Raw genomic sequence first — 18,647 nt, 5'->3', positions numbered from 1 at the left:
CAGACTCAGGACCAGGAGGCAGGCAGGAGGCTCCCTGAAATAACAAGGAGGGGGCGTGACAGAGGAACGGTGACAAACACAAACAACCTCAGTGGCTGGAAGGAACCTGCGTGGCCTCGTTTACTCACTCAGCCACACTGCTGTCATCGCCCCCTCGCTGGTGCGGGAACAGGCCGGACAGCAGGAGAGGCCTGGGCCCTGGCCGGAGTGGAGAGGAGGGATCCCAGGCACCCGATGCTCACACACCCTGCCCCTCCGGAGCCTCCGGAGAATCCGGCCACACCGACCGGTGTCTGGTTCTCCCGGAGGCGGCGACACCCTGGCCTGTGACCGAGGCTGGAGCTCTTACTCCTCTGTCCGGGGCTCCAGCTCCTCCGCCGGGGGCTCCGGCTCCTCCACCCGCCGGACCTGCCCGGGAACCTCCCCTTCCCATGGCGCTCCTTCGCCTTGCCCTGCCTTCATCTCCTCATCTGCCTCACGACAAGCCCTGAGGTTCACCGGGATGGGAGCGCCCGGAGAGACCCGGTCTCCTGGCTCAGAAGTGGCCGTGACAGAGCGTGCCCACCGCCCGCCGCCTTCTGCTGGGCGCGGCCCCCTGTCTTGCTGGGGGCTCCCCTGTCCTCTCCCCGGCCCACGGGCCCCATGGCCAGGGAGAACCGGCACCGGGACTCGGGCTGGAATCTCGCTGGTGCCAGGCCGGCTCTGGGCTCTGGGCTGGGGCGGCCTTGGCCTTGGGCTGCTGGCGGCCCGGCGTGGATGGCAAACCAAGGCCGGCAGCGGGGAGCGGCCAGGAGGACTTCTCAGGGCGACGCTGTTTGAGCGGAGCCCCAAGGACAGGAAGGTGCCGGCCTTGCCTGAACCTAGAGAGAGGTCTTGGGCAGGGGGGGGGGTGGGGCTGGCTGGTGGGCCCGGCTTTGGGGCGCCAGGGGGAGCGGAGGGGGCGGGGAAGGCCGGAGGCAGGGCCGGGAGGGCTGGCCCGGAGAAGCTGAGCCTGGATTCAGGTGGAAGTGATAGGGATGCACAGGGACCCTCCATGTCCCCTCCTCCCGGGCTCCTCCCTGCCAGCTGGCAGCGTGCGGGCTGCAGGCAGCGGGAGGCGTGAATGGAGGGGCCGCTGAGGCAGAGCCATGCAGGAGAGGGCACAGCTGTTCATTCAGGAAATGAGCAGCCTGGCACCACCCACCGCCCACCACAGCGAGTTACAAGCATCATCTGCTTCCACCAGGGCTCGCCGGGGAGGCTATTTCTGTGAAAAGCTGAGGATTCAAAAGCCCGGTTCCTCCAGAGCCTCCCTCCTCTCGGAGGGGCTAAGCGGCAGGTCAGCGCCCAGCGGCCCGGAATCCTGTTAGTACTTCCACCCGAATGCTAAGTCCACCATTCCTGGCCTGACTGCCAGCCCCACCCCCACCCCCGGGCGGTGCTGGACAACCATAGCCTCGAACCCGCACCAGCCTTGCCTCCACAGCCCCTCAGGTATGGGCGCCACTTAACGGATGTGGAAACTCAGGCCCAGCGTCACACAGCTGATAACGGAGCTGATGGGAACGCAGGACTTCTGGCTTCCATTCAAAGAGGACCTGCAGCCCTAACTGGTCTGGCTCAGTGGATAGAGCGTCAGCCTGCGGACTGACAGGTCCCAGGTTCGAGTCCTGTCAAGGGCATGTACCTTGGTTGTGTGAACATTCCCAGTGGGAGGTGTGCAAGAGGCAGGCAGCTGATCAATGTTTCTCTCTCATCATCGATGTTTCTAACTCTATCCCTCTCCCTTCCTCTCTGTAAAAAAATCAATAAAATATATTAAAAAAATAAAAAATTAATGAGGAACTGCATTGCTACCACACTGCCTCTGAAATGTCCTCCAGTCCCCAGTGCCTGGCTCCTGTGCAGGGCACTCGTCTGCAGCCCACACCCAGGACTGGCCCAGTGCCTCAGCGTGGTCCTTCCCTCCCTCCCTCCCTCCCTCCCCGCCCCCAGCCGTCCTCTGCAATCCGACTACTGCCTTTTGGGCAGCTCTGATCATGTGATCATTCACCGGTTCACACTGTGACAGATACTCGCTGACTACCTGCTCTGCACCAGATGGTCTCGGCTCGGATGCAGAGAGAATGAGACAGACCCCCTCGAGCTTACAGAGCTGTCTCCTCCAGGCAGACTCACACCAAGCACACAAACACACAAAGGCACGGTCACGGCTCTGGACACCACACACTGGCGACAGAGGAGAGAGCAGAGCGAGTCAGGCTGCTGAAGGGGCGGCTGAGAGGGATGCTCTGAGACGGGCCCTGGACCCCAAAGGGGGAGAACGGTCCCTTTGTAACGGAAATGACCCAGATTCCTCCTCGCCAGCAGGCCCGCAGGCCCAGGCGCACCTCAGGGCCAGCTCTCCCCTGCCTCCTTTCCTTACTCCTCCCGGAAAGGCTGGTCCCGCACCTCAGGGCCAGCTCTCCTCCTCCTCCTTCCTTACTCCTCCCTGGCTCGCTGTGTGCCTGGCACCGGGGACAGAGGACGCCGCGCACCTGGCGCGCACGGGGAGGGAGAGGCAGGAGCCGGGCCATATGTCGGAGGCGGTGGACACCGCGGAGCCCTGCTGGGCACGGAGGGCGGCAGGGAGGGGCTGGTTAAATTTAACCGGGGATCTGTGTGTCAGGGAAATGACGCCGACACGGAAGTGACATTAAAGCAAGGGCTTGGAGGAGGTGAGGGAGGAAGACATGAGGGCGGTGCTCTGGCTGGTGTGGCTCAGTGGATAGAGCATTGGCCTAAGGACTGAAGGATTCTTGGTTTGAATCTGGTCAAGGGCAGATGCCCACGGTGTGGGCTTGATCCCCAGTAGGGGGCGGCAGGAGACAGGCGATCAATGATTCTCTCTCATCATTGATGTCTCTCTCTCTCTCTCTCTCTCTCTCTTTTTTAAAAATATATTTAAAAAATATATTGATATATATTTTATTGATTTTTTACAGAGAGGAAGGGAGAGATATAGAGAGCTAGAAACGGCGATGAGAGAGAAACATCGACCAGCTGCCTCTTTTACACCCCCTACTGGCGATGTACCCGCAACCAGCGTACATGCCCTTGACCGGAATCGAACTTGGAACCTTTCAGTCCGCAGACCGATGCTCTACCACTGAGCCAAACCGGTTTTGGCTGATGTGTCTCTCTTTCTCCCTCTCCCTTCCTCTCTGAAATCAATAAAAAGATTAAAAAAAAAAAAAAAAAAAAGCCAGGGTAGGGGGCGGTGAGAGGAAGATGCTCCAGGAGCGGGAGCAGCAGGCAGAGGCCCTGAGTGAGGGAGGAGCCAGGATACCAGGCAGAGGACGGGCCCTGGGCAGAGGGGTCTTGGGGTGGGCCCCCGGGGCTGTGAGGCTCTTCCCCGGGGAGATGGAGCATCGCGGGGTCTGGAGAGGAGGCTGAGACTTCCTGAGCGATATTACAGCAGCGCCTCTGCGGGTGGCGCTGAGTGCGGACTGGGGGACGAGGAGGCACTAAGACCGAAGACCAGGTGGGGCAGCTGCAAAGGCCCAGGCTGGCTGGGCCCGGGGAGCAGTGGAGAGTTGGGAGGGTTGGGATCTGGTGCATTTTGGAGGTAGCAGCAGCAGGATGGGTTTAAGGGTTTGCAGGGGTGTGAGAGACAAAGGAGGTCAAGGATGACTCCCGGGTGGTGGCTGAGCCCCCGGAAGACGGGAGAAGTCTGGGGAGCCGGGGAGAAAAGCAGGTTTTGGGGGGTGGGGGGAGTGACCAGCAGCTGGAGCTGCTGCAGGGCGATGGAGGAGGCAGGGTGTGTGAACTGGTGCGGGGAGAGGGGTGGCCCTGGGTGGACAGGCCAGAGTCCAGACCCCAAAAGTAAGGTGGGCCTGAGCCCCAGGGTTTCTAGGTCGGGGGAGGAGTCTGAGGTGGGAGCCTGGCCTCAGGGAGCCACGCGAAAGGAGTGTGTGGAGGAGGAGGGGTGTCAGCCAGGACAGGTGCTGCTGCTGAGCACTGAGAACTCCTGCTGGGTCTGGCTTCGTGGAGGGCGTCAGTGACCTGAGAGCATGTGGGTGACAGGGAACCCCCAGCCCCGGCTGGAGCAGCTTGCAGAGGGTTTGGAAACAGCAAGCACAGACGATGTCTTCTGGCAGTTTGCTGGCAAAGGGAGCAGAAAATAGGGCACTAGCTGCAGGGAAAGGGGGCCAGGAGAGGTGGGGTTTTTTTTTTAAGAAGCGAAAAAAAATCTTAATTGCTTTTCAAAATGTAATTTTTACTCACTTTTGAGGAGGTAATATATTCCCATGATCCCACACATCAAAGACTCCAAATGGTATTGGGTTGAAAATTCTCCCTCCTACCCCTGCCCCTCTCCCAGCACCCACCCTGGAGACAACCAGTGCAATCAGGCATTTGTGTGATCTGGCAGAGCACGCCTGCGCAGGCACACACACGTGTGCACACACACACACACAGACTACGACGTTAATTTTTCTCCCTTTTTATTTATTTTATTTTATTATTATTTTTTATATATATTTTATCGATATTTTACAGAGAGGAGGAAGGGAGAGGGCTAGAGAGCTAGAAATGTCGATGAGAGAGAAACATCGATCAGCTGCCTCTTGCAACACCCCCTACCTGGGATGTGCCCGCAACCAATGTACATGTCCTTGACCGGAATCGAACCTGGGACCTTTCAGTCCGCAGACCGACGCTCTACCACTGAGCCACACCGGTTTCGGCGATTTTTCTCCCTTTTTGACACAAGTGGTTACATCCCGTACACGCTGCTCAGTGCCTGGCTTTGTTAATCCTTAACAATATATTCAACAATATATTCCGGATATCATTCTATACAATACTCAAAGAGCATTGTCATCCTTTTTAAAAATATATATTTTATTGATTTTTTACAGAGAAGAAAGGAAAGGGAGAGACAGTTAGAAACATCAATGCGAGAGAAACATCGACCAGCTGCCTCCTGCACACCCCCTACTGGGGATGTGCCTGCAAACAAGGTACATGCCCTTGACCGGAATCGAACCTGGGACCCTTCAGACTGCAGGCCGACGCTCTATGCACTGAGCCAAACCGGTTAGGGCTCTCATCCTTTTTGATGGCTTCATATTACTTCATTCTAGGATATACTGTACATATTTTTTACCCGGGGCCGGGCGGTCATTTGAGGTCAGTTCTATTATTATCTCCATTTTGCAGAGGCATCTGGGGTGCCGAGAGGTCCATCGGTTTCCGCACGGTTGGTCAGCTAGCGCGCTGGCGTGGGAACTCCATCCCTGCCCACACGTTGGCTCTCCTCCTCCTCCTGGGTGAGTTTCCCCCGCACTTCTCCTCCCTTCCCGTCTCAGCGATTAGTCTGCTCTCCTTTGTCCATGCAAATAGCACAGCTACCGCGCTGACCAGTGCCGGCACGGACTGGGCCGGGAGGATGGGGAGGGAGGCGACAAAGAAGCCCTCTGCTGACCAGGACCTGGCCGAGGAGGTCTGTGTGTGTTTGTGAGCCGCCTCCAGTCCCCCATGGGACGATGCGGAGAATTAATGAAGAAGCCGGTCCCTGTTTTTTGCTAATGAGGAGACCAAACGTGCCAGCAAATCCCGGTGGCGGTCCTGTGAGCTGAACTCCAGGAAAGAAGCCCGGAACCCAAGGCACTGAGGTCTGCAGTCCTGCCCCGCCCACCCCAGCCTGGCCTCCTCCAGGTTCCCCTCTCCATGGAAGACCCGCCCCAGCCAGCGGCTAGAGCCCTCAGGGATTGGCTCCCCGCTCTGTCCTTCACCTTATGGATGCGTCCCCCCCCTGAGGACCTCTGGATTCTGCCCAAGGTCACTCTCCAGAGCTACCAGCCCTGCCAGGGGCCTTCTCTTATAGGGGTCACCCTGGCCTTCTTGTCTTCCACCTAGCCCCTCCCCATCCACTGTCCACCCAGCTGACTGTCACTGTGTCCTTTACCTGTTTTAACCTTCTTTTTTAATATATATATGTGTGTGTGTACATATATATATTTCAAACATCAATGATAAGAGAATCATTGATTGGCTGCCTCTTGCATGAACCCTACTGGAGATCAAGCCCACAACCTGGGAATGTGCCCTGGATGGAATCGAACCTGGGACCTTTCATTCTGCAGGCCTACACTCCATCCACTGAGCCAAACTGGCGAGGGCTGTTCTAACCTTCTAAGGCTTCTCTTTGCTACCCTCTGGCTAAAGGGAGCCTAAATTGCAGCTCTGCAACGCATCAGCTCTGACCTTAAAGACCTACCCTGTTTCCCCGAAAATAAGACAGTGTCTTATATTATTTTTTGCTCCCAAAGATGCGCTAGGTCTTATTTTCAGGGGATGTCTTATTTTTCCACGAAGAAGAATACGGTACACATGTATTGTTAAATGAAAATAAAGGAAATTTATTACCTGTATACGGTACGGTAGTATGGTAGTTGTCAGCACAAACCAGACAAACTGTGAATCCTACAGTAAAATCAAGAATTTACTCATTTATTCAATGACAATCATGTCATCATCTTCTGGAACATCATCATAACAATCCAATTCCTGAATTTCCTGGTGAATTTCTTGTGACTCCATTTCTTTCAGAATTAGTGGACCAAGTCTCTCATGTTTAGCCTAGGGGGGACCTTATTTTCAGGGGATGCCTTATATTTCACTCAGAAGGAAACCTATAAGTAGGTCTTATTTTCCGAGGATGTCTTATTTTCGGGGAAACACGGTACCTAACCTCTCTGCCTTCGCCGAGGCAAAATGAGATCATGACTTAAAGGAGAATGAGAAATGACAGATAAATTAGTAATGATAATAATAACAACTTTTAGACTGTTGTGAGAATTAAAAGTTTATAGTATAATGATAAGGCCCTTGTGATCTGGTCCATGTCTAGGTCTCTAATCTCACCAGTTCTCATCTTCCCTATAAATCAGCTAAAATACTTCTGATTTCCCGAGAGCATCACATTCTCTTTCTCTGTTCTCCCTCCTACCCCTCTGAGCTGAACTTGGGCCAGGAGCCTAGTTCTTTCCCACTGGATCTCCAACAGCTGGACAGTATGTTGAAAGAATGAATGAATGAGAAAGGTATTGCATTTGTTTTTGTTTTTGTTTTTGTTTTTTTGGGGGGGGGGAGAGAGACAGAGAGATAGAGAGAAAGAAACATCTGTTTGTTATCGATATTTCACTTAGTTATGCATCCATTGGTTGATTCTTGTATGAACCCTGACTGGGGATCAAGCCCACCACCTTGGTGTATCGGGACAACACTCTAACCAACTGAGCTCCCTGGCCGGGGCCTGGGTCTTAATGGATGAATAAATGTTTTCCAGGTAGCCCAGCCGGGTGTGGCTCAGCAGTTGAGCATCAACCTAGGAACCAAGAGGTCACAGGTTCAATTCCCGGTCAGGGTACATGCCCAGGTTGTGGGCTCAATCTCCAGTAGGGGGCTGCAGGAGGCAGCTGATTAATGATTCTCTCTCATCATTGATATTTATGCCTCTCTCTCTTCTTCTCTGAAATTAATTAAAAAAATATTAAAAAAAAAAAGTTTCCTAGGCAAAGAAGTGATGGAGGCAGGGCTGTAAAAGAACTGGTTCCATCTTGGGCCGGAGAACAGAAGGGAGGTGAGGTTGGAGGGGAAGGCAGGCTTCAGTCCAGACGTTTCTGTGGGTAAAGGACATTCACGAGGGAAAGCTTTTGTGACAGTGGCAGCTGCTTGCCGGCGAGAATAAGGCTGGGAGCTGGGTAGGAGGCTAAGCTCCAGGGAACAATAAAGAGGCCCAGAACCAGGGCAGTCGCTGTGGGAATAGAATGAAGAGGGAAGATTTGAGAGAAATAATAGATCCTCCTAAACACTTTTACTGAATGCCTCCTAGGAAAGATGGTAGGGGTTGTGGGCATAAAAAGCAGAAGTAGCATTTCCCCCTGTCTTCAAGTAGCTCAAATCCTAGGAGAGGCAGACAGACCTGTACATAAAAATACGGATGCAGGGAAGGTCAAATTCAGTACCACTGCAGCCCGTCTCATAGAGAGCGCTCTATATGTGTGAAATCAGCAAATTAAAGTAGCTTGCATTTCTGAGTGCGCCTGTCACCTACCCCAAGGCTTTTCGTAAGTTCTCAAGTTTTTATTTTGTTAAAACACACTACAGTATATTTCAGTGTTTTTCAACCTTTTTTGGGCAAAGGCACACTTGTTTCATGAAAAAAATCACGAGGCACACCACCATTAGAAAATGTTAAAAAATTTAACTCTGTGCCTATATTGACTATATATAAAGTAATTCTCTTGAGTAGGAATCAAATAAACACAAAGAAAGTATTTTATAATTACTTTATTATGAAATATTAAGTAAACAAAATAGTGAAAAATTATAAAATTCTTGTCTTGTCTGCACCTACGGCACACCAGGCAACATCTCCCGGCACACTAGTGTGCCGCGGAACAGCAGTTGAAAAACGCTGGTATATTTCCACAACCCACCAACTGTAGAGCAGGAGCAGGGACCATCTGGCCCTCAGGCCGTAGAAGGACCTCAAAATAATCTGGTCTGGCCCTGCCAAGACATTAGGAGTGAGGGAGTGAGTTAATTAAATGTTGGATCAAATAGAGCAGGCTGATTTTATATATATTACAGAGAGGAAGGAAGAGGGATAGAGAGCTAAAAACTTTGATGTGAGAGAAACATTGATCAGCTGCCTCCTGCACACCCCCTACCGGGAATGTGTCCACAACCAAGGTACATGCCCTTGACAGGAATTGAACCTGGAACCTTTCAGTCCGCAGGCAGACATTCTATCCACTGAGCCAAACCAGTTTCAGCAAGCAGGCTGATTTTTAAGTTGGTACATCTTCTGTATGGACCTGGAATGATGCTATAAATATCCAAATGGTCCTTGACAGAAAAAAGGTTCCCCATGCCTGGAGAGGTTTAGACTTAGCAGCCCCTGATCTTGGACAAGTTACTGAATTCTCTTAGCTTAAGTCCACGTTAGCTATCAGATCAAGATGAAGGAGACGGGAACGTGGGGAGAGAGAAAGTGGAGGTGTGGGCATGAGCAAGAAGATCCATCCAGGCCTTGTGAGCTTCGACCTATGTCCATAAGGGTTTGGACTTTATTATTAGTCCAGTGAGAAGCTCTGAGGCGGTTTTTCGGTCCCAACGTATTACCACTTTTCAACTGAGATGTACATAATCGGCCTCTAATAAATGCAAAGGTCTTAAGTGTTGAGTTCCATGAGTTTTGAGAATTGTATACATCTGTATAACCACCACCTAAAAGAAGACACATCATTTCTTTTTTTCTTTTTCTTTTCTTTTCTTCTTTTTTTCTAAATATATATATTTTATTGATTTTGTACAGAGGAAGGGAGAGAGATAGAGAGTTAGAAACATCGATGAGAGAGAGTCATCGATCAGCTGCCTCCTGCACTCCCCCCACTGGGGATGTGCCTGCAACCAAGGTACATGCCTTTGACCGGAATCGAACCCGGGTCCCTTCAGTCCCCAAGCCGACGCTCTATCCATTGAGCCAAACCGGTTTCGGCTCTTTTCTTTTCTTCTTTAAAAAAATTTTTTTTTTTTATTGATTTCAGATAGGAAGGGAGAAGGAGAGATAGAAATATCAATGATGAGAGACAACCATTAATCGGCTGCCTCCTGCAGGCCCCGTACTGGGGATCTAGCCCGCAACCCTGGCATGTGCTCTTGACAGAAATCAAACCCGGGACCCTTCAGTTCGCAGGCCAACACTATCCACTGAGTCAAAACGGCTAGGGCAAGACATGTCATTTCTATCACCCCAGAAAGGTCCTGCCTGACTCTTTCCAGTCAATTCTCCCCGTGTCCAGAGTTCTGAAGGGTCTAAGCAGTATATTGTGTGTGCGTTTTGAAGGGATGACTCTGGCTACAAAGCAGGAGACAGCCTGAGGCCAGCAAGGAGAGTATGGCACTGGCAAGAGCGGATTGGTTGCACTGCGGTCGCCTAGCAACCAGGTAGCGTTGTGTAAGGGTTGACAGCTGAGCGTGGAGAAGGCAGGATAGGCCCCGCCCCAAACCATCTAGGCCCCGCCCCCACCCCGCTACGCAAAGGAGCCAGTAGGCAGCGCCGCTCCAGGCCGAGGGGCGGGCACAGGCTTCTTATTGGTCGGCTTTCCGGAAGTCATAGATTCGGAATCTCGTTCGCAGTCGTGCGACCGCCGGCGGCGTGTGCGTGAGTGGTGCGTGGCGGCGGCTCGTGGCGTGTGGCTGGGGGTCTGGGCGGCGCGGCGCGGGCACGTTCGCTTCCCGCGGGACGGAGTTCCCTCGCGCTGAGTCTGTGTCCTCCCTTTGCAGACGCGGAACATGCCCCGCGCGGGACGCCGCAGCCCCTGCCGCACAGCCGTATTGCCGGGCGGAGGGCTGTCTCAGCGGCCGCGACGGGACGCCAGGGGCTCGGGAACCCCAGCCCCGGCCCACGTGCGTGACTGACCCTCCCGCCCCCAGAGCCGGCCGCGATGTTCGTCCTGGTGGAGATGGTGGACACCGTGCGGATCCCGCCGTGGCAGTTTGAGAGGAAGCTCAACGACTCCATCGCCGAGGAGCTGAATAAGAAGTTGGCCAACAAGGTACTGGCCGGCGGGGCCGGGAGGCCGGGGCGGGAGGGCCCGCGCTGCCCGCCGCGCGCTGCGGCCCGGCGTGGGCCTCGGGCAAGAAGCTACCTCAGGACTCGGTGTTCTCACCTGCACCTGGCGGTCCTGATCCCACACGGACGTCAGAGGGAACCAAAAGGAAATCCGGTGTGAGAAAGGCCCTTGTGACTGCGGAGTGCGAGGTTCCACACTTCCCGAGTGCCTTTGCCATCGTGGGTTCACACCCTGGGCCTCACTCGGGTTCCTTTTGTAAAATCGAAGTAATCATTGCTGCCCCGGCCGGTGTGGCTCAGTGGTTGAGCATCGACCTATGAACCTGGAGGTCACGGTTCGATTCCCTTCCAGGGCACCTGCCTGGGTTGTGATCTCCATCCCCAGTGTGGGGCGTGCAGGAGGCAGCCAGTCAGTGATTCATCATTGATGTGTCTCTCTCTCTCTCCCTCTCCCTTCTCTCTGAAATCAATAAAAATGTATTTTTTAAAAAGGAAATAATTTCTGTCCAACCATGCATTGCTTTTGTGAAGATGGATGGTAGGGGGTTTATCCATTAATTATTTTTAAAAATATATGTTTTATTGATTTTTTACAGAGAGGAAGGGAGAGGAATAGAGAGCTAGAAACATCGATGAAAGAGAAACATCGACCAGCTGCCTCCTGCACACCCCCACCAGGAATGTGCCCGAAACCAAAGTACAAGCCTTTGACCGGATTCGAACCTGGGACCTTTCAGTCCGCAGGCCGATGCTCTGTCCACTGAGACAAACCGGTTTTGGCTATCCATTGATTATTTTTTTTATTATTTATTTAAAAATTTTAAATATATTTTATTGATTTTTTACAGAGAGGAAGAGAGAGGGATAGAGAGTTAGAAACATCAGTGAGAGAGAAACATCAACCAGCTGCCTCCTGCACACCTCCTACTGGGGATGTGCCCGAAACCAATGTACATGCCCTTGACCGGAATCGAACCTGGGACCTTTCAGTCCGCAGGCCGGCGCTCTATCCACTGAGCCAAACCGGTTTCGGCTATCCATTAATTCTTGCAAAAACATGTATGTGCACCTTCTGTGTGCCGGACCTACAGGCCTCAGTGCCAGCTCGCCAGAGTTGCTGCCTTGTCTGCAGTGACCTCCCTCCTCAGTTATCCTGTGACATCACTCCTTCTTAGCACTTCAGGTTCTGTTCTTTTTCTCGTTTGTTTGGTGGGTTACTGTTTAGCTTTTCCTCCAGGAGAGCAGGGGCCTTTGTCTGCCTTCCTTCCCGCAGTGTCTCCCCATGTCAGGCAGAGCCTGGCACAGAGAGATGCCCCGCAGTTGTCTGCTGATGGAGTGGGTGACACAGACCCGGCTCTGCCCTGCAGTGTGGCGGGAAGAGCGGATGAGAAGGAGGGGATCCCACAGCTGAGTGATGACAGTTGAGGAAGAGGCTGTGACAGACGGGGGCGCACAGCCTGGGGAAGAACGGAATCTGTACAGTGAGGGTGACAGCTGCATTGGTAGGCAGAGCAGGAGCTAACAGAGGATCCGTTAGGGGAGGGGCTGCGCCCAGAGGGGGGCTGTGCTGACAGAGGAAACAGCACGTGACCTTGGGAGGGAATACCGTACCTTCAGGCGTGGCGGAGGCTGGGGTGGCTGGGCAGGGGCAAGCCGCAGGGCCGCCAGGACTGCCTGGGATCTGTTCAACCGTGGAGCAGCAGGTGGGAGGAGCCTGCAGGGGGAGGAGCCTGCAGGGGAGGAGTCTACAGGGGGAGGAGCCTGAAGGGGGAGGAGCCTGCAGGGGAGGGTTGGCTGGCTTTGGACAGAAAGCTGAGCTGAGCTCACAGGGGTGCAGACCTGGGGAGTGGGTGGTAGCGGCGAGGACTCGGGGAGCCCGTGGTGGGAGCTTCTGGTGACTTTGTGACGTCAGAAGCCAGGGGCCTGTGGGGTGAAGTGTGATCACGGTGGAGAGAAGGAGTGCAGAGTCCAAGAATGGCATGGAGTCCTTTGAGGCATGGGTCCTTAGGGACCTGTTGGGACAAGTCTCTCTTTCTTTGTTTTTCAAATATGTTTTTATTGATTTTTAGAGAGAGATGAAGGGAGAGAGGGAAACATCATTATGAGAGAGAAATACTGATTGTATGCCCCCTAGTTATGTCCAGCTTGCAACCCAGGCATGTGCCCTGACTGGGAATTGAACCGGTAACCTTTTGGTGCATGGACAGCACGCAACCAACTGAGCCACACTAGCCAGCATGAGACAAGTCTCTCTCTCTCTCTCTCTCTCTCTCTCTATATATATATATATATATATATATAATATATATATATATATATGTATATGCACTTTCTAAAAATTCCTTATTGTTGAAAATATATATACTTTTTAAAATACTTTTTTTTTTTATTGATTTCAGAGAAGGGAGAGGGAGAGAGATAGAAACATCAATGAGAGAAAATCAGATTGGCTGCCTCCTGCACACCCCCCTACTGGGGATTAAGCCCGCACCTGGGCATGTGCCCTTGACCGGAATCGAACCCAGGACCCTTCAGTCTTGAGGCTGACACTTTCCGCTGGGCCAGACTGGCTGAGGCTCTATATTTGAATCACTGAGTCATTTGCGAGGAGGCCAGACAGAGAGGTCCGTGTCTAGCTAAGGGCACAGAGCTGTGCTGGACTTGTCTCACCGCGGGGAGGTCTGGCCGGGACTCTGAGTTCCCTGAGCTTCTTGCTAATCCTCGAACCGCCCTGCAGGGTCCCTCATTGGGAGTGATGACGCTGGTGGCAGATTAGCAGACACCACGCGAGCGGCCTGTTGTTGGAGCACCATGGGGTGGGGGTGGGGATGGGGATGGGCTGCTCTCTGCCATCTTGGGACCGTGGCCACCTGTCACTCTGCCAGCCTCGATCCTGGGGGCCTTGTCTGTGTGTCTGGGACTGTGAGCAGGACAGAGATTAGCCATGGTTCTCATGGTCACCGAGCTGAGCTCTTGCGTGGGCTTGGGGACCTTGGGAAGTGTAGGTTTAACCAGGGGTTCTCCTACCACCAGCCCCACTGGTAATAACAGTGATCCGTGACTGATTATTACTGTGGCACGTGAGCCGGGTACGGGGTAGGCGTTTCCCATCCATTCTCCCTATTTAACACCCCTGCCACCTGGTAAGTCCATTTCTGCAGCTGGGAAACCAGGGCTCAGAGGTGGCCTTGGAGGTCACACAGAGCGGCGGAGCTGGCATTGAACCTGGATCTGCCTTGTCACCAAAGGTCCTGTTCTTCCCGGGGCTCCACCTCCTTCTGAGGCTCCTTATCTGGGCTTCTGTAGGCAGGGCCCCAACTCGTCCCCAGCTGTAAAACGGGGCGATTACACCTGCCTTGGGGAGCTGGGCCTGGGGTCACCGAGTGTGTGTGTGTGTGTGTGTGTACAGGTCGTGTACAACGTGGGACTCTGCATCTGTCTGTTCGACATCACCAAGCTGGAGGACGCCTATGTGTTTCCTGGGGACGGTGCGTCGCACACCAAAGGTGGGCACCCTCCTCTCCTGGGGCCTTGGCCCTCCTGAGGCTCAGCTTTCGGGGTGGGGTCCTGGTCTGGGGGTGGGAGACCTGGGGCCTAGTTTTGACTGGTGGGTAGAATCTTCTCTCTGGGCCTCAGTTTCCTTCTCTGTAAGAAATCTCAGGGCCTCGAGGGCCAGCCCTGTTGGAGCATGTGCCGGCACCTCCCTCCTCTGAGGAGGATACGTCCGTCGCGCGGCAGGCGTGCAGGGTCCCGGCACCGTTCCCCTGGGGGCGCCCTGTGCTTTCGGGAGTGGCTCCTCCAGATGGTGCTCCCGGGGCACGGCTCGCACTGTTCTGACCCCCCTCCCCCCGTACGTCCAGTGCCCGGACCGGCCTGGCACAGCTTGGCAGAGGCCCCGGGGGATTTAGTGAGCTGAACTGATGTTGTGTCATGTGGGGGACGGGGTTTTTCCATCCTGCGGTAAGTGACCCTTGGCCGCCCTCCTTTGCCTCCTCACAGACAGGGAGGGGGTGCCCGCTGCCCCCTCCCCTTCCCCCAGGAGCCGCGAGGGGCAGCTGGCAGGGCTGGGGCTGGTGGGCCGTGCTGTCCCTGGCAGCTGAGGGTGCTGGTGGCAGAAGCCAGCGTGCAGGGACTGAGCCTGTCTGAGGAAGGCAGTTCCACCACATGGCCCTGCCTGGTGGTCCAGAAAGACTCGAGTCTCCCCATGGCAGAACAAGGCAGAACAGCTGTGTGACTGACAGGTTACCAGCCTCTCTAGGCAGCAGTAGCATGACAGCTGACAGGGTGAGATTGAGATAATCACTCAGTGGCCAGCAGGGGGCAGCCTCATTCACATTTTAGCCCTGGGTATTCAGGCCAATGGTGGATGCCACCCCCTCCGCTTCAGTGCTTTAAGAGGGGGCAGGAGTGGCAGGGTGCTGGCTTCTGCCAGGCCCTGGCGTGCAGTCCGGCGAATGGGGCCTCCTAGGACAGGGCCCGAGGACCCCAGAAGCATGCACGCTAGGCAGTTGTCAGCTCTGTCCCCCTTCCTTAATCTCTGGGCACTTGTAGCATTTCAGGTCAGAGCTGTGCCCGGGGCAGGTGCTCCTGCCCTTTGAGAATTGAAAGCAGGGCCTGGAGGAGGTTGGAATTGACTTTGTAGTCATTGGCCCAGAATCGGCTCCCCCAGAGGGACTCAGGTGTGACTCCCCTGATGGATTGGGAGCCAGCTCTCAGACCCAGGGCCGCTGCGGCCGGCCTCTCACGAGGACCCAGCAGGGGACGGCGTGAGGTCCCTCTGACTCGGCTGCGGGGACTGGGCCCACAGGGAGCAGCCACGGGGCCTCCGGGTCAGAGTGCTGGCGAACGAGGCCGCCCCGGGTGAAGCAGCCGTCCCTCGTGCCTGCGCGTCACTGACGTGTTCTCCTTTCCAGTCCATTTCCGCTACGTGGTGTTCCACCCGTTCCTGGACGAGATCCTGATCGGGAAGATCAAAGGCTGCAGCCCCGAGGGAGTGCACGGTAATGGCGCCCCGACTCCTCAGGGACACCTGGAGCACAGGAAGGGGTGGTGGGCGGGGTGGCTGGGGCATTGGCCAGGCCAGGTGGCCTCCCTTTAGCTTCTGTGCTGGGCCCCGTGGTAGGGGAGGGGTCAGATACAGAAGCAGAATCTTCCCGGGGAGAGGGAGAATGTTCATGTACGGCGAGGACCTCAGCGCTGTGAGCTTCACCGAGAGGCGGGACCTGGGCCTCAGGGGTGCTGGAGCGGGCGGAGGGGACAGGGCGGTCAGCACCCATGGTCCATGTCGTGTGCAGCGGCTGCTCGGGGGGTGTGAGCGGTGTAGGCAGGGGCCCACGTGGGACCCCGAGGCTGGGGGTCATTTCCATAGACGGCACCCAGTAAGGGCTTGCCGCTGGAGTGCCGGGCCCCTCCGTGCTGAGCTGCCCCCGCTGTCACCCCCAGTCTCGCTCGGGTTCTTCGACGACATCCTCATCCCCCCCGAGTCGCTGCAGCAGCCAGCCAAGTTGTATCCTCCCGGCGCGACAGTGGGCCGGCGCCCGGGCCTCGGGAAGGCGGTCCCTCCACGGTGTGGCCTGGGTCTTGGGGTCTGAAGCTGCCGGCCTCTGGCCACCCGCCAGCTGTGCTTGTGTTCTGGAAGCACCGACCTGCCTGTGCTTCCCCCTGACCATGCTGCCCCATGCCTGTGCCTGGGCTCCAGGCCTGGCTGTGCAGGTTGTATGCTGTAGGCAGGATGCTGCTCACGTCCGGTTCATTTGGCTTACTCAGGTTGTCCCTGCGGGAGCCATCGCAGATAATTTCCCTTGAGAGCTTTGCCCTGGCTGGCTCCTCCCCCTCCTGGTCTGTGGGGGTAGAACAGCCAGCACTGCAGGGCTCACTGAGGGGCCTGGGCTGGGTTGCTGCCTCTGCGGCTCTCCCTGTCCCGGCCCTCGCCTGCTGCATCCTCACTGAAGGGACCCCACTGCTCACTGGGAGGGACCCCATCCTGTCATGACTGTACCTGTGATGCCCAGTGCAGGACCCGGCCCAGGAGAGGCAGGACCCCACGGCTGCCACTAGAGGGCACTGTGGCTCCAGTGGTCCAGCAGACAGAGTTCAGCCAGGGCCAGGGTCAGGGCCAAGGACTGCGTGTGATTCCAGAATTTGTCAGAAAACCCGACTCACCCCCACTGCTGCTCTCACCAGCTGTGGGCCCTCAGGCACACGACCTCCCACCATCAACCCCTTGGAAACGGAAAGCCCTCGCACTGCCTGGGGTGTCCATGGTGCGGGTGGAGGGGTGTGAGTGGAAAGGGGTGTGGGCTCACAGGTGCACAGGGCACGGGACAGCTTAGCCAACACAGGGCTGACCGGTGGGTCCTTTCCATCTTTACCTTTCCCACGCCCTCCCTGTGAGGTGCGCCTTGCTACAGCCCCCGTTTTACAGGTGGAGGGGTGGGGCCTGGCCCCAGGTCACAGCTGCGGGCGGTGGGGCTGATTCTGCACTTGGCAGTGGCCTCAGAGGATGCACAGGCCGAGTTGGACCCTGCAGGGGGGACCCCAGGCAGCAGCTGGCCATGGCCATTCCCGTCTTGAGAGGCAAACTCCCAACTCCGCTCTCAAGCCTCCTCCTTGCTTTGATGCCCTGCGGAGCCTGTGGGTGCTCGGTGGGGCCCCGAGTTCCCAGCCTGCTCTCTCCTCGGCCCAGACCGCGGCCAGCCAGAGGGAACTCAGTCTGGGACTGGATTTCAGGGGCGGGAGGTTCTGTGGGAGGAACCCCAACCCTCAGGGCCCCCCCGCGGTCCGGTTGTTGCCTTGACCTGCGCCCTGCCCAGCGACGACGCAGAGCAGGTGTGGGTGTGGGAGTACGAGACGGAGGAAGGCGCACACGACCTGTACATGGACACCGGCGAGGAGATCCGCTTCCGCGTGGTGGACGAGAGCTTTGTGGACACGTCCCCCTCCGGGCCCAGCTCCGCCGAGGCGGCCTCTGCCAGCGAGGAGCCCAGGAAGGAGGCCCCGTACACGCTTGTGGTGAGATGGCGCGTGTGCTGCCGAAACCCTGGGCTGTGGAGGCTGGGTCCCGCTCCTGGAGCCCCTCCCACAGCAGGTCAGAGGGCAGCCATGCCTCCCTGGGAGCTTGGGTCTCTGGCTGGAGCCGGAATCCTGTGGGGAGGTGTAGGCCGGTGCGGTGGAGGGACAGCCAAGCCTGATGACAGGGCCACTGATAACGGAGAACCGAGGAGGGGGTTCAGGGAGGGTGACCCTCAGGGCGGCTCCCCCACCAGACCCAGCCCGGGCCTGAGGTGACAGGGAAGCTGTGACCAGCCAGAGCCGACTTGGGTTCGTTTAGCCTTTTCCCTCATGAGCTCGGAGACAGAAGTGGGTCTCAGGGCTTCTGGGGTCTTGTTAGCCCCAGATCGTACACTTTGTGGGTCACAAGTCAGAAACCCAGGTGGCCAGGGCATCCCCCTAATGCACTTGGCTGCTGGGCTCCAGGTCACCCGCCTTCGGGGCAGGAAGAGCACAGGTGGCTCAGGAGGGCGCTCACCCGCAGGTGCTTCTGGACGGGCCTTGGGGCCAGGCAGTGTCCTCAAAACCTGTGCTTTCCTTACAGGCCTCAGAAGCTGGGCAGGAGGGGAGTCTGGCCGTGCGTGCCCACGGGCCAGCTGGGAGCGCTGGGCCTGCTGGGTACCCTGAACAAAGGGCTCCTTTTGTCTCCTGAACTGGCTCAAGCCCCACAGGTAGCTGACGTGTGCCTGTTCTCTCCTCCCGGCAGGGATCCATTAGTGAGCCGGGCCTGGGCCTTCTCTCCTGGTGGACTAGCAGCTAGCCCAGTGCCCGCCGGTGGGCCAGCCCAGTCCGCAGGCCCTACCCCAGCCTCGGGAGGTGCCGGAAGCCAGCAGCAGCCGGATGCCGAGCAGCAGTCTGTGGTAGGGAGCTACCAGTGGGGCCAGGAGTGCCCTGCCGGCTGTCTCCTCCCTGCCATCCTGGCTGCTCTTCCCGGAGTCCCGCTCTCAGTGACAGACTTTACTGAATAAACAATGGCAACAGCAGTTGA

The 18,647-nt window shown here is 56.2% G+C and overlaps 1 protein-coding gene across 2 annotated transcripts; it reads left to right on the top strand.

Moving 5' to 3' along the window:
• Positions 1-10,145: 10,145 nt before the first annotated feature.
• On the top strand, positions 10,146-18,642 carry POLR3H (RNA polymerase III subunit H). 2 transcript variants are annotated; one of them, XM_084879138.1, is made up of 7 exons: positions 10,146-10,194; positions 10,321-10,592; positions 14,019-14,115; positions 15,523-15,609; positions 16,052-16,115; positions 17,422-17,620; positions 18,366-18,642. In XM_084879138.1, the coding sequence occupies exons 2-7, from the start codon at positions 10,482-10,484 to the stop codon at positions 18,417-18,419; spliced, it is 612 nt and encodes a 203-aa protein (XP_084735264.1). In that variant the 5' UTR covers positions 10,146-10,194; positions 10,321-10,481; the 3' UTR covers positions 18,420-18,642. The 2 variants fall into 2 exon arrangements, with proteins under 2 accessions (XP_084735264.1, XP_084735263.1); XM_084879137.1 differs by having other exon boundaries at positions 10,155-10,205.
• Positions 18,643-18,647: the final 5 nt, after the last annotated feature.

Source organism: Pipistrellus hanaki, assembly GCF_964339955.1.
Source record: "Pipistrellus hanaki genome assembly, chromosome: 3".
Classification (NCBI taxonomy): Eukaryota; Metazoa; Chordata; class Mammalia; order Chiroptera; family Vespertilionidae; genus Pipistrellus; species Pipistrellus hanaki.
This window is presented reverse-complemented; position numbering and strand designations above follow the sequence as displayed.